General features: G+C 37.7%; 1 protein-coding gene across 2 annotated transcripts in view; it reads right to left on the bottom strand.

The window, feature by feature from the left end:
- Positions 1-467: 467 nt before the first annotated feature.
- The window catches only part of LOC145679648 (uncharacterized), a 31665-nt gene continuing 16995 nt past the window's right edge, over positions 468-15137 (bottom strand). For both annotated transcript variants that reach the window (XM_081750224.1, XM_081750225.1), the window contains exons 2-3: positions 9104-9319; positions 468-1283 (exon numbers count right to left, since the gene is read on the bottom strand). In XM_081750224.1, the coding sequence (XP_081606350.1) occupies positions 510-1283; positions 9104-9319 (990 nt within the window). In that variant the 3' untranslated portion in view covers positions 468-509. The remainder of the gene's footprint in view (positions 1284-9103; positions 9320-15137) is intronic.

The following is a 15137-nucleotide window of genomic DNA, read 5'->3' as shown; positions in this document are numbered from 1 at the left end:
TGTCTTTCAAATAACTTTTTGAGCGTTCCGAATCACCCAAAATGCACTGTTCTACCGTTCCGTCGGCGGAAAACTGGCGTTTTAAAATTAATGAAAACATATTTTTAAAATTTCGCGTTGTTTCGCGTATTGTTAAAAATTTCGCGCAAAACTGCCAATTTCGCATTTTGTCGCGCAACGGAAGCAATGAAAATACACACAGAATGTCATAAAACGTCAAGAAACTGAAAATTACTTAATTCTGACGTATTTCGTTTTATAGCGCATTACGTAAAACTCGTGCCTCTGGTCATCACTGAACGTGGAAGGTCAAGTTTTGCATTTTTACCATTCGGATACTTCGGTGTGTACAAACTTTATTAATATATGATACGTATCATATTAGTCTATTAAGTAGTAATAAAAAATATTGTTTATATTTTAAGATAGTACGAATAGTGATAAACTGTTATATTAAATGTAAAAAGGACAGTCACAAACATTTATTATGAAATGAGGAGAAAGATATTTTACACTTGTTGTGCGATGTTCAGTTCTACTTTTTCCGATGGGAAACACCTAAAGTGGCCGTCTTTTGGCTTCTTTCTCACAGGAATATGTCCAACACTTTTCAAGTACTTAACCTCAAACGTAAGCGTGCTAATATCGTCTTGTAGGAATCGAATGCTACTCAAGTGGTCTTGAATAGCGTTCTCCATTTCCACGTTTCTTTGTTGCAACCCCCAAATCTCAACCCACTTTGATTTAGGATCATTCACCGCGTACTCAACGTGGAGGTTCATTGTGTTAGTGACCTCTTCCTCACACTCGATTCTAAGTTTATTTAACTGTCGTTGTCCCTCGGCCATCACGCTCTCTAACTCTTCCTTCTGCTTTTCTCTTTCTTCTTCAAGGAGCTGCTCTCTGTGCTGCTCGACGGTGTTCAAAGTAAAGACGCGAATTGTTCGGAATTCTTTAAGCTCTTTCATCTCTCTCTCTATTTTAAGCAATTCCGAATCAAGGGATCTGATTCTCTTCCGAAGCCATTCATTCGACAGCTGTAGCTGATTCATCTGGTGGTGGTAGTGTTGATGGATTTGAGCCAAGTGCTCCTGTAAAACTTTTTCTACATTTCTGATGGCGTCTTCTGATTCTAAGATTTCGTCCCTTAGATCCACAATTCTGTGGTGCATGTTCTCCTCGTTCTCGTCCAAAGTATCCTTGAGAAGTTTCGACTGAAGAGCCAGGTTGTGAATGGTCGGCACCAATATCTGGTATTCCCTTCTGTGATCATCTAGGGTTCTCTGGAAATAAAAACAAATTAATTGTTATTATATTATTTGGCCATGCAATAACTTCAATGCTACCTTATACAGTATATTATTTCTTGTGGAGATCACTGTCTTCAAAATATTATAACAATACAGTGTTACGTCTTATTTTGATATCATTTACATTGTAATTATTTGCAGATTCTAAGTTTTAAATAAAAGATTATGTTGAAGATTTCTGCATTGTAATGTTACCTGTAATGCAGTGTAAGATATTTCAGTATACTTGTAATATTAGGTTCAAAATAATGAACTTAAACTCAAAGAAAGGCTTAAGGTCCAATTGTTATTATTAATATTTCATATTAAAACCTTTAAAACAAAACAAGATTATACAATAAAATGTAATTGTTCGTGTATGGAAATTTGACCTTGTAAGTAGGGTTGCTCTGTCTCTTCTCGAAAAACTGTCCTGGCAGTGATGAGCAACCCTACTTCTACCAAATATATTTTCAGATTAACCATGAAACCTAGAACATTTCAATGGTATGCACAAACGATGACTGCTGGACGAACGGATAGACCTAAGCAAACAAGGTATTCGAAGATAACTAACTAACTAACTTTATGGCCTATGGAACCCAGAGGTTCAATGCCGCGTTCACAAAAGCTCTCCACTGACTCCTATCTTTAGCCAATTGGATCCAGTTTCTATTTTGTATTCTTGTTTCTGCAAGATCCATCTTAATTTTGTCCTCCCATTTGCGCCTTGGTCCTTCTAATAGTCATTTTCCGATTGGTCTCCTAGTTAAGAATTTGAAAGCGTTTCTTCTTTCTTCCATCCTGGCTACATGTCCTGCTCACCTGAGCCTCCTAGACTTGATGACCCCAGCAATGTTCGGTAAACCGTATAAATTATGTAGTTTCTTGTTATGAAGTTTCCGCCATTCACCATTCCCGTTCCTCTTGGGTCCGAATATTCGTCTCAGGATCTTGTTCTCAAATACTTTCAGTCTATGTTCTTCCCTCAGAGCAAGCGACCATGTTTCGCAACCATACAGAACAAGAGGCATGATTATCGTTTTATATATTTTAAGCTTCAGATTACTCGACAGAATTCGCGAAGACAAGAGATTTTGAATTGAATAATAACACGGATTCCCTGCTTTTAGTCGACACTTATTTTCTTCGTGAATATGGTTTTTGTTTGTTAATATTGATCCTAGATATTTGAAAGTATCCACTTTATCAAAAGTAGTATTTGATGTTTTAACGCATCCATAATTTGTCGTATTACGATCACGACGAACTTTGCATTTAGTTTCTATGTATTTAGTTTCCTCTGCATTTACTTCTAAACTCATGTCCTTGCAAGCGTTTAATGAGACCTCTGCATTTCTTTCGATTGTTCTCCTATCATCCCCTATTAAATTTACATCATCAGCATATGCCATAACCTGGTGAATACCATTCAACTCTAGGCTTGGTTGCTATCTTTGATTTTCCTTAGAGCGTATTTCAGGGCAAAGTTGAATAATAATGGCGACAACGCATCTCCTTGTTTTAGGCCACTCTCCACATGAAAGCTCGTGGACAAAAAATTTCCTACCCGGACTTTAGTTTGGGATTCATTTAAACATATCTTAATCTAATTAGGTTTTTCGGTATTCCAAATTCTGTAAGAATGTTGTACATTGTTTCCCTTCTAAGTAAGTCGTCAGCCTTTCTAAAATCAATAAATAGTTGATGTACCTGGGTACTGTATTCCCACTTCTTTTCGAGTATTTGGTCGATAGTTAATCGATTTCGTCTAAATCCGCACTGATAATCTCCAATAGTTTTATCTGCGTATGGGGTCAATTTTTGCTAATAGAATGTTTGAAAGGCTCTTATAGGATGTTGACAGAAGAGATGCTTGGATCAGTCAGTTTTGTCGCCGTTCTTGTGAATTGGAACAATGATTTATTTTTTTCACTCTTGTGGCAATTCTTCATTGTTGCAGATGAGGAGAATGAGTCTGTGTATCTTGCTGCACATTTTTCGCCTCCAGCTAAAATTAACTCAGCCGGAATTTCGTCTACATCCGGAGATTTGTGTTTCTTTAATTTCTTTATAGCGATTTGTACTTCTATTCGGCTAGATTCTGGGATGTACAGTTGTGCGGTGTGTATTTCCCTTACTGCACGCACATTAGTTTTTGGCTGTGTGTTAAGCAAATCGTCAAAGAAATTTTCCATCTATTTAAGATGTTGTCCGTATCAGTGAGAACTGTACCGTCAGATTTCTTTAATATATACTGTAAGCACAAGGTTGATAGCCTTTTTTAAATTCGTTGATCCCCTTATACATGCCCCGAATATTTTTATTTTTACTATTATCTTCAAGTTCCTTAATTTTAGCTTTTAAAAAGTTGTTTCTTTGTTCTAAAAATTTTGGAAGTTTCCCGCCTGATATCTACGAAATTTTTTGTAGTTATTTCATTTGGATTTTGTAGCCAGCGTAATTTTGCCTGTTTTATCTTCTCTGCTAGATTAATGCATTCTTGGTCGAACCATGGTTTGTTCCTACGTATTTCCGCGTGTCCCAATTTTTATTTTGCTGAAATTTTAATGCTATCTCTAATTTCAACCCAAGTATCCTCAACACTGGTGCACTCCGACTCTTCTAAACCAAGAATCTATTCGAAACTTTAATCTGGTATTCCTCTCTTACTTGGCTGTCTTCTAATTTCTTTAAATAAAAATCTCTCCGTTAAGGTATTCGAAGGTAAATAAATAATCTCTGGTGGATAGTGAAATGGATTACATACTAGAAGTTTCAATTTCGTTTGTAAATATCGACTACTGGAGGATGTTTGGTGCTATCTAACACCACGAAGATGTACAACATTTGTTTCAAAAGTAGAAATTGGATTTGAATAACTACCACTGAAGCCACCGGTAGGCCCACTCGTGAAGACGTTAACAACTCGACCTCATTAGTGAACTCAGCCATGATGATTGCTATAGCTATCTGTTGCAAGAAAAAAAACATAATTTAAAAACTAGGGATGCATTAATTGTAAATTTGGACATTTATTGATTATTCATATATTTTTTTAGTGCTTCAATTGTTTTCGTGAACGAACACCACATACAAATGATTGACAAAACGAAAAGGGCTTCGCCTATTTCTAATGCTGTAAATTCTATTCTGCATTGCTTACAATGAACATTTCGCGTGTCAAATGCTTTTCCAAGTTCAGTCTATGGGCATCCCGGTTTTCGGTGATTATTCCTCAATGGTATATTCTATCGGGACAATGCGACCCCTTACGACACGCGCGCACTCGAATCAACATTCAAATTTGGTTAAGCATGGTTTAGGCATCTCGGTGGCAATGTCCGGATCCGGACAAATTAGTGCCCAAGTCAAGTAAAGAGGAGTTTTCGTCCAATTAGCTTACATGCATGGGATATGAGCTATAGATAGCCACCGCTGAAATCGCCGTTACCCGTTAATGTCTTAATGGATTGACTTCATTAATGAACTCAGCAGAGAAAATCGCCCTATCTATCTATTTGCAAAAATCAATTTAAAAATTCTCATCTGTTCAAGAGTTAAGTGTGAAATATCGGACGGACATATTAACAAAAATTGTTATAAGTTGTACTGTGTGATCGTAATAGACCAGAGCTTTTTCTCTTCTTAAAATCGAAATTTGTTGAAAAGAAGACGAGGAATTGCAGTAGTACATTGGAAACTCCAAATATAGACAAGTATATATATATATATATATATATATATATATATATATATATATATATATATATATATATATATATATATATATATATATATATATATATATATATATATATATACAAATTAACCAGAGAGGGTGCTAAATTATAAAATAACAGTCAATGTCAATGGTTCCTTCACTCTTGGTATGAAGTCGAAATCGCAAAGTGGCCAATATGGTAATTGCTGGAGTACTTTCTGCCCCTATCGCGCGAGAAGCTTCTAACCCAGGGATGCGAATAATCACTCGCCCAGGGCTAGTGGTTTATTGGTGCAGGCGAGTATTTAATATCATACCGACCGTAAGTAAATGATTTCTATTGTGGGATATGGTCTAGTAGTTTTTTTTTCTTGGGCTAGCAAAATTTTGTTGCTTATTTGTATCCCTGTTCTAGCCCATTGCTGCTGAATGGGTTTCTGGTGTGTTCCTGGGATCTACGCATAATTGTAATTGTAATGCCTTTTATTGTTGTAATTCTGGGTTAAACACGTATGAAAATAAGGATTTGTTCTACTAATTTTTCTCACGTTCTGTCCTAATGAAGATACGTCTGTTCATCCAACTCCCTAGATGTAACCTTCACATACGTACTAATTTTTCATTAACATATTTCAAAATTTCTTACTTTCTTACCATTTTATAATAATAATAATAATAATAATAATAATAATAATAATAATAATAATAATAATAATAATAATAACTTGCAATGACTTTTTCCAACACCCTCGTATATATGGACAGAGCTAATAGTCCTTTTAATCTTACATTCATGTGTGTTTATTTTTAAATATATATCTATTTGAACAAACATGAATTATCTATGAATTTTTTTTTTTTTTTTTTTTATGAGAGTTGAAGGTGGTTGCAGAGGTTGCTAAGGAATCCTGGCCATACCAGTTTGTTCATGTTCGTTGTTAATGTTCTGTACCTTTTCTTTGGAAGTGCATCTGCTCCCCGTCTTTGGCGCTGACTGTGGTGTAAAGCCCATGGGAGATGTTTGGCAAATGCAGCAAGAAGATATCATTTTACACAACAATGACTAAAGATAATAGGCCTTTTGCAAAGGTTTTGACGTATCATTATAACGTCATACTAAAAACATGACTACTGCAGGAAACATATGTTAGTCGAACTCTTTAGTATGGCACTAATCAAGTGTCAGAACGATTCTGCATAAGACCCAATAAATTTGCTTTAATTTGGTAAATAAAATTGTAACAATTTCACATCTACTTTGTTTTAAATTAAAAATTTTCTACAACATTATTGTTCCGTAACCCATCCCAGAGGTTCCGGATTCGATTCCCCACGATGTACACAAGGAAGATTTTATTTCTTTTTTTCTTTCTTTTTTCTATCTATAATTGTCGTAGTCTCAAGGCTCGAAGAGCACGCTGTAATTCCCCCTTTTTTTTCCTGATAATAATAAATGATGGCACAAGGCAAATGTCCTTTCCTACCCAAGTTTCCGCAAAGCTAGTCACTACTTCACTTCTGGATTCCTTCATCCTTCCCTTGACTGTCCTAACTTCCCCGTAGGTCTGCATTCTTAAGGAATGCTGAATTATCGATCTAATGTTCCTGTTTGCTTGTCTACAAGGAAGACATAACTTGCCGACCTACGTGTCTTCCGTATTTATGATTTAATGCTGCATTTAGTTTTTCTTGCTTAAATGTCAAAATTTCTACCGGGTTTGGTGCCCGCTTGCATGGTCAATCCCCGGACACGTTTTGCAAAAGATCAAGCTGACGTTGGGCTTCATGACGTATGTGGGAGGTGCCAGTTTGGACACCATCGTCCCATGTTCGGATTAGGAGGAGGAGGAGAGGCGGAGTTTCAACCAAACCCCGGAAACGAATGATGAACAAAATTAGGAGGATGAGGAACGATCGGGGTTTTGACGATCAGTGCATGAAGGAGACATCGCACGCTCAAGGATCCTTCCTACGATGGAACTACATTAAGCTCAAAAGGTAAATCACCGCAGAAACAATCAGGAACGAACACACCAAAAGTCTCTCTAAATTTGTTAAAGTCCAATCTTGCCTTAACCTTTTCCTTAACGTTTGCCGTGCCAATTACTTAAAACCAATTCGAATTGCATTTTATTTCTAGAATTAGTAAATTCAAGCTACATCTCAGAGTTATGAAGAAAATAGTAATTTATAAGTATTTCAACTTAAGATTAGAGCCTGTCTATCATAAAAATTTCAGCTAAATAAGGACAACATTACCCTTTCTCCTATCCGAAGATTGGTAATGTTTCATTATGTTTAACCCTTTTAAATTTTATGGGAACTATAGTTCCCATGGAGCAGTGTCTTCTTTCTGGGCTTAAAAATGAACCAATAAAGCTTTTTACCTCGGGTTTTTTGTGTTTTCTCAAGCTTAGAAGCACTGTAGAACATCTTTCGTAGGAATTTTTGCATTTCGGGGTCATGACGTCAAAACTTAATGACGTCATAAGGGGATGATATATTTTTTTTGTTACATCTAAGTTCATTATTTTTGGCGGGCTTACTTTTGCAGCTAGAAGATTCAAATTTTGTACAAACATTCAGTGTGTACCCTAGTATTTACCATATTTTTTCCGCTCTGTACCTTAACATGGGCGGAGTTCAGAGGGGCGACAAGGGAGGGGGAATGCGATTTTAAAAAAGGAAATTTCTCTTTTCTCTCAAATTTCCCGCCTCTGGTACATGATGGGGAAATGCGAGTAGTACCGTCTGAAAGGTTGTTCTATTCTAAAAAGAACGAGCTATGAACCAAGGTCCTAGCTTAATTAGGGATATGTCAGGAAATTTTTATCTGAGACCCGATATAAGCAGGCATGTGCAATATTCTGGGAATATGCTTAGGACATCGGTAAATATTTTTCCCGCCCTTATTTCTCAAGATAGGAACCTGAAATTTTGTATATGCAGTTAGCATACCAGTTGCTATTTCCTGAATTTTTTCTGATGTCTGCGCTAACATAGGGGTGGCTCGAGAGGAAAAAAACGGGGGAAGGGATTTTTCTTGTTAAAAATTCCCTTTCTTCCCGATTTACTCGCTTTATACACACGATGGAGAGATGCGAGTAGTACCGTCTAAAAGGTTGTTCTATTCTATAAAGAACGAGCTATGAACTATGATCCTAGGTTAATTAGGGACGTCTCAGAAAATTTTTATATTTCATCCGAGTCATTTAAGGTAAAATGTTCCATTGTGGGGAATTTTTTTTAAAAAAACTTCCCTCCCTTACTTTTTAAGATATGAGCCTCGAATTGTGTACCCGTTGCTATTTCCTGAATTTTCTCTGATGTCTACGTTGATACAGGAGCGGCTCCAGAGGGCCCAAAAATTTAAAAAGAGGGATTTCTTAAAGAAAAACTGATGGATTTCTGCAATTTTTTTCCCTCAGCTGCATCATAGGGACATTTGAATAATACTTTTGAAAAGGCAGCTCTATTCTGAAGAGAACGAACTATAAACCATGATCCTAGGGTAAATAGGGACGTATCAAGAAATTTTAAAGTTACATTTTGTGTTTTTAGGCCTATTTTGGGTGCATTTTTGATGCTTTCCCACAGAGGTAGCAAAATTTTTCTTCCCTTATTATTTAATATATGAGAACAACATTTGGTACAGTTGTTTAGTACACTAAGTAGTATTTTTTTTTAAAAAATAAGTCTTGTGCGTAGACCAATGTGGGGCCCAGAGGGCCCCAAATATCTTATCTTTAAATCCCAAAAGTCCCGATTTTCCCTCAAATATTTCCCCTTAGGTACATCATAGGGACATATAAGTGGTGCTGTTTGAAAGGCTGTTCCATTCTGAAAAAAAAATAGCTATGAACCATGATCCTAGGGTAAATAGGGATGATACTGTCGCTGCTTATCTGAGACTAAAGAAAAACGCAAAAAAAAAAAAAAAAAAAAGGACAGAATTTAAAAGGGTTAAGAGAGAGCAAAAATAATTTAGAGCGAGTTCTACCCACTCTATTCCCTCCTTAGCTACGGGCCTGAATTTCAATGCCCTGTAACTAAGTCATTTTAATAAACTCTAATGAAAGATGAAACCCACCTTAAGGATATTAATTTGATCTTCAGTAGTCTTACGCTGTTCCTTTTTCCTTCGCTCGGCTTCAAGCCTCCTTTTGTAGTAGTCTCTCCTTTTCCTCAGAGCTTCTGTGGTGAACGGAGTCAACAGCCCTATTCGAAGGCTCTGGTGGACGCAGCCAGGAGGACGCCAAACAGGACGATTGTCGACTCCCATTTTGTCGATTCTTACTTTAGAAATCTATATCCAATAAAAATAAAAACAGAAGAAAAATGTACAAAGACAGAATGAACTTAATTAAATAACAGGTACTTATCTTGTATCTAACAACAACTATTTCTTCTTTTATGGTTTCTACGCACCATAAGTGCAGTTGCGTGACGATCTACTGGGTTTGAGTTAGTTTTTGCGTCCCTTTCAGCAGCGAGGCTATATGAGACACGGATCTACAGCTTAACGTGGGATCCAAATCACAGGAGCTTCCGCCGAGAATCGAACCCGGGTCTCCCACTCCAAGGGCGCGTACGTTATGCACATAGCCATGACGGAGCTCCTATTACTTATAAGTGATACTACAAAATAAAGGGTTTTCAAATAATCTTGCTCTCTCCAAATATTTCAGAAATCCCTCTTCGAGGATGCATTTGTAATGAAATAAAAGGATCTGGAGGTATTGCAGAGGGCCTAAATTATATAAGACGAAAAGTTCATTGTTGGATACAAGGTAAGTGTCTGTTATACAGGTTAGGTTATAATTAGAGACCTGGGAAGTGATGAGAGACAATGACAAAAGTAGCAATTTGAGAATATTAACTCGTGTCCGGAGGCAATCTAAAATTTGTCACAACGGGACAAAAATAACCATACTTCGAACATGAAATTTTGGATTGAGGTCCGGTTAAAGATAATATGCATTATTCTTCCCTAAGATTTCATTATTGTATTAGTGGATGGGAAGCAGGAGCGATGCATGAGTAGTCACAACAGAAAATTAGGATAATTCGTACAACTGAAACAAAAAATGCTACGAGAAATTCCAATAAAATTGTTTCAGAAAGAAAGATGTCCAGTCAGGGGCATCATTTCAGACTTCGCTTGAGGGGGACCAAGAGCACCACCGACATAAGACTTTCACGTTTTGTACTAGTATATTAGTAGACAATCGATTAAAGTATTTGTATTCCTCAAACTCTTGGAGGGGAATTGTCCCCTCCTTCCCCCTTAACTGACGGCCCTGTGTCCAGTACCTGAATCAAATTAAAACAAAACATGAGTTTACCAAAGCTATGGATCCTTGAGCTATGGATTTGATAGGAACTGTCACCGCGGGAAACATTAATAGGGACGGTGGGCAATTACGAAAGAACGAATCTGCTTTACAGTCCACTGGCTCGAAATATTTCGTGTCGGAGTATGGTCCTTCGAAAAGTGACGGGAACACGTAATAACTGAAAATAAAATATCCGAATCTGATCCAGTGAAAGGATATACATATGAAGATGTTGTAGTTTTCCGCACGAGACCAAACAGACAGTTTTTTCGTCTCGTTCTGTAGATATCATAGAAAGTCTCCTCTCATCTATTTAGTCAAGGAGCTAATATCTGAAAGGCCTCTAAAAACGAAATTGGGACAACTCACACCACAGTTTGGTAGAATGGGTTATTTATAAACACTCTAGATAGTATGTTACGTCAAATTGTGCTATCACTAATCTTTTGAATGCTACTTGGTTCTTACCATGCGACTTCGGTCACATTCGGAAGTCGTTGGCTTAAAATGTGCGTAATTCCAGTTAGAATTGAGCGATTCAAATAATTTTGCCACCAAATGAAAGACAATGAAATGCTCTACTACATTTAAAGCTAACAAGTCCCGAACGTGACTGAAGTCACGTGATGACGATCGAAAAATGGCGCCCATAAAGTTAATGATTGCACTATTAGACGTTACATCTAAGGTTTGAAAGCACAGTTTGGTAAAATGTGGTATATATGAATACCCTAGGATAATATGTCCCGTCAAATTGTGGTATCACTAATTTTATGGACGCCATTTTGTGTTTTCATCACGTGACTTTGGTCACGTTCAGGAGTCGTTAAGTTAAAATGTGCAAAATTCCGATTAGAATGGGGCTGCTTAAATAATTTTGGCGCCAAATGAAAGACAATAAAATGCTCTATTACATTTGAAGTCAACAAGTCCTGAACGTGTCAGAAGACACGTGATCAGGACCCAAAATGACGCCCATAAAGTTAATGATACCACAATTTGACGTTCATCTAAGGTTTGATACCACAATTTGGTAGAATGTAGTATCCCAGATAGCACGAATACTTGCGGCAAATTTTTGCTTCGTTTAGTGGAGTAAACAATCTGAAAGTTTGCGAAGGCAAAATTTCTTAATATTTATTACAAGCTTTCAATATGATCTGCAAATTTTCACAGATTTGTAAAAGTAAATTCACCACTGCAATTAACTTGCATCTTTTTTGAAAATATAGCGTTGAAAGTTTGCCGTCGCAAACAGTTTGCATTTCTTTAAAAAACTTGTTTTGAAAATTTGCTGAAAGCAAATATGTGATAATATATCCGAGTGCGCGCGCATCGTACCCAGAATTCACTTCGCTACATCAACTATGACAAAACAAGCCGGAAGTGAAAATCGAGAAAAGCCAATACATCAGAGGACTCCAGAATAAACTCACTGGTTTCTTATCACATGTTTTTATTGACCAGGCAGCGTGACGTTATTTTGTGAATGTGTGTGAGAGTAAGTACAGGGATATGATCGTTGAGTAAGTAGATAAATTGCGATATCCTTTGTCTGTGCATTTATCGTTCGTAAGTTTCTTATCTTTGGCAAGTAGCTAAAGATGTTTAATGCTTGCCACTAAGAAAAGACGAATCCACACTATAAAAAATTTGATGTTTCATAAAGTTAGGTTTCACTTTATAAATTTGCAGCAAACATTACCTGATACATTTGCAGCAAACATGATCTTGCGATCGTGAAAACACTTTCTGCAATGTTGCTGCAAACCTTTTAATATTTTCATCAAATTTATCAGCTCATTTTCGGAAATTGTGTCAAAGAAAATTTGCACAAAATATTTGCAGCAAAGTCCTGGCAAACTTTCTTGCTGCGCAGTCGCAAACATTTCGTTTGTATTGGCAGATGTTTTCATTTTCTGAGGCAACTTTGCTGCAAACTCAGCCAGCGTCAACTTCGTTATTTGCATTGAACTTTCGGCAAATTTTCTCATTTGAAAAGGCGAGGTTTTTTGCAAACTTTCTAGTTTGCCTTTGCAAATTTTTAAACATTTTTAAAAAATTTTCTGTGCTATCTGGGATATTGAACACCCTAGGTAATATGTCACGTCAAATATGACGTTACATCTAAGGTTTGACACCAAAGTTTGGTAGAATGTGGTACATTGAACACCCTAGGTAGTATGTTACGTCAAATTGTGGTATCACTAATTTTATGGACGCCATTTTTGTGATCACGTGACTTCAGTCACCTTCGGGAGTTGTTCGGCTAAAATGTGCATAACTCCTGTTAGAATGCAGCGATTTAAATAATGTTGACACCAGATGAGAGGTAATGAAATGTTCTAGATGATTTCATTGTTTTATTTACCTTTACTTTCACCTTTACACGTTAAACTTCAACACTTGTACTAGACCTACATTTCTACTGCACTACTGATAACTTCTTAAATGTCAGCTTCATCACTACCTGACTCATTTAAACGTCCATACATGTGTGTATGTAGAATTTGGTATTCTTCATTTGCCATACAAGAACATGCTTCCGTACACAATAGATTTTGCACCATGCATGTGCAGTCTCTCCTTCCATAACGTGATTTGAAACAGTGACACATTGTAAGTTCAATTAGTCCATTTGGTGCTGACTCTTTAATCATCCACACTGGTTTAGAACACCATCGTAGTTGCGCCAGTCGTGTTCTTCAGGTGATGAGAGATCTTGGCTTGGAACTAATGCCTTCTTCAAGATGTAAGACTGATATAAAGGTAACCAATAAAGTTCTGTCGCTTTTCCACCCACCACCTTCGAACATCGATAGGTCACCTAACACCTTTTTTTTAAAGATCAAAAATAGTCCCCATCAGCATAGACGACCTTCTACCAACGTTCTGGAAGACCATGGAATCCATAGCGTTAGAACTTGGTAGACCGTGAAGTGAAAAAGGTATTAAGTGCATTTTGCACCTCTACTAGGGATTTGAACTGGTGTCCTATAAGGTGATTGTCCAAGGAATGGAACAGGTTATAATCGGACGGTGCAATGTCCGGGGAGAATGGCGAATGCAATAGTGTTTCCCATCCAAGGCTTAGAATGGTGTTCCGGATCATCCTGGCCACGTGGGTCTTAGCGTTGTCCTCTAACAGGATGGTCCCTTTGCGATTCAGAAGTGCTGGCTCCAGAGTTTTGAGTTTTCCTTGAACACGGCTCAACTGCTGACAGTACACAATTGCATCTATGATCTGATCAACTAGTAGCAGTTTCCGATGTACGATGCCTCGAGCAGTCCACCAAACACACAGGAGGGCCTTCTTCTGGTGCAGTGCTGGTTTCGGCGGTTTTGGAAAAGGTTCATGGGATGCTAACCAATGATGACGGCGCCGTGGAACTTCTTGCAGGACCCACTTCTCCTCACATGTCAACACCCTGTCCAGAAATGACTCTTTCCTTAGACGAGACAGCAAAGAAAGAAGTGTCTGCTCGCGTTGCCTTCTAGCCCGAAAAAATCATTTGGGACCCATCGACGCAACTTGTAGTGCTTTCAAGTTGATGGAGGTTCTGTCGACTGTTTTTTTCCACTCACACTGAATTGTAGTCCCAGTTCCTCTCATGTCTGGCCACTGTTTTCTCAATTGTTGGTTGATGATCTTCGTTTTTACATGGGTTGGTCTTCTGGCACGTGGTGCGTCTTCGAGTGTTTCGTCACCGTCCTGAAACTTGGCAAATCACCGTTGCACTCTCCGCGTAGTCACGACACCACCACGAAATGCCTAGCACATCTTTCGCCCGGCTGAAGCGGTGTTTGGCCCCAGTTTCTACTCGTACAGCATACACGCCCTTATGACGCTCTGTGAAGGTCCCATGTGTAAGTTCACAGTGTAACTGAACTTCCACAACCAAGTAGTATGTTGAATATACCCACACTAATAACTGAGCTTCACCTTATGTCCATTCCCATTCAACTCACAGTGTGAGGGCCAATTGAACACAGACCTCCACAAAAAGCGTCAAAACTTTTTTGGTCACCATTATAATTTGTACGCTTCAGGTGTTGCAGCAGACCGTCTGTTGTTGAAAACAATAGCTCGTTTTTCTGTCCTTTTTGGCAGAATAACAGGTATCGTACAGCATCAGTTTTGAGGCTAGCTTTCTCACTTTTAGTGTACAACTTACATATGAAAGATTCACATGCTGAAGTAGCATCTATAGTGAGTGTCACATTCATATCCAAGTTGCAAACACCTTTCTGGTATAGCTCATTTTCACACAGCATTTTGAATTGTCTTTTCTTTCCAATTGCTGTGAACGAGCTTGTGGAGTCACAGCCTGTCAGTCCATGGAAGGGTAATAGTATATCGCACTGTCTAAGACCCAAGTCAACAGCTCCCGATCATTGCATTCTAACCGGAGTTATGAGTATTTTAACCCAACGATTCCCAAACATGACCAAGTACGTCATCAAAACACAAAATGGAGTCATAAAATTAGTGATACCACAATTTTTACGTGACATACTACCTAGGGTGTTCATGTATTTTACCAAACTGTGGTTTTAAACTTTAGATGCAACGTCAGATTGTGGTATCATTAACTTTATGGGCACCATTTTGGGTCCTGACCACGTGACTTCGGTCACGTTTGGGACTCGTTAGCTTGAAATGTAGTAGAGCATTTCATTGTCTTTCATTTAGTGTCAAAATTATTTAAATAGCCCCATTCTAACAGAAATTATGCACATTTTGAGCCAACAACTCCCGAATATGACCGAAGTCACGTGATAAAAACA

This window comes from Thermobia domestica, chromosome 2 (genome assembly GCF_964235325.1).
Source record: "Thermobia domestica chromosome 2, izTheDome1.hap1.1, whole genome shotgun sequence".
Taxonomy (NCBI): domain Eukaryota; kingdom Metazoa; phylum Arthropoda; class Insecta; order Zygentoma; family Lepismatidae; genus Thermobia; species Thermobia domestica.
Note: the sequence above shows the minus strand (reverse complement) of the source record. Positions and strands in the feature narration are given on the sequence as shown.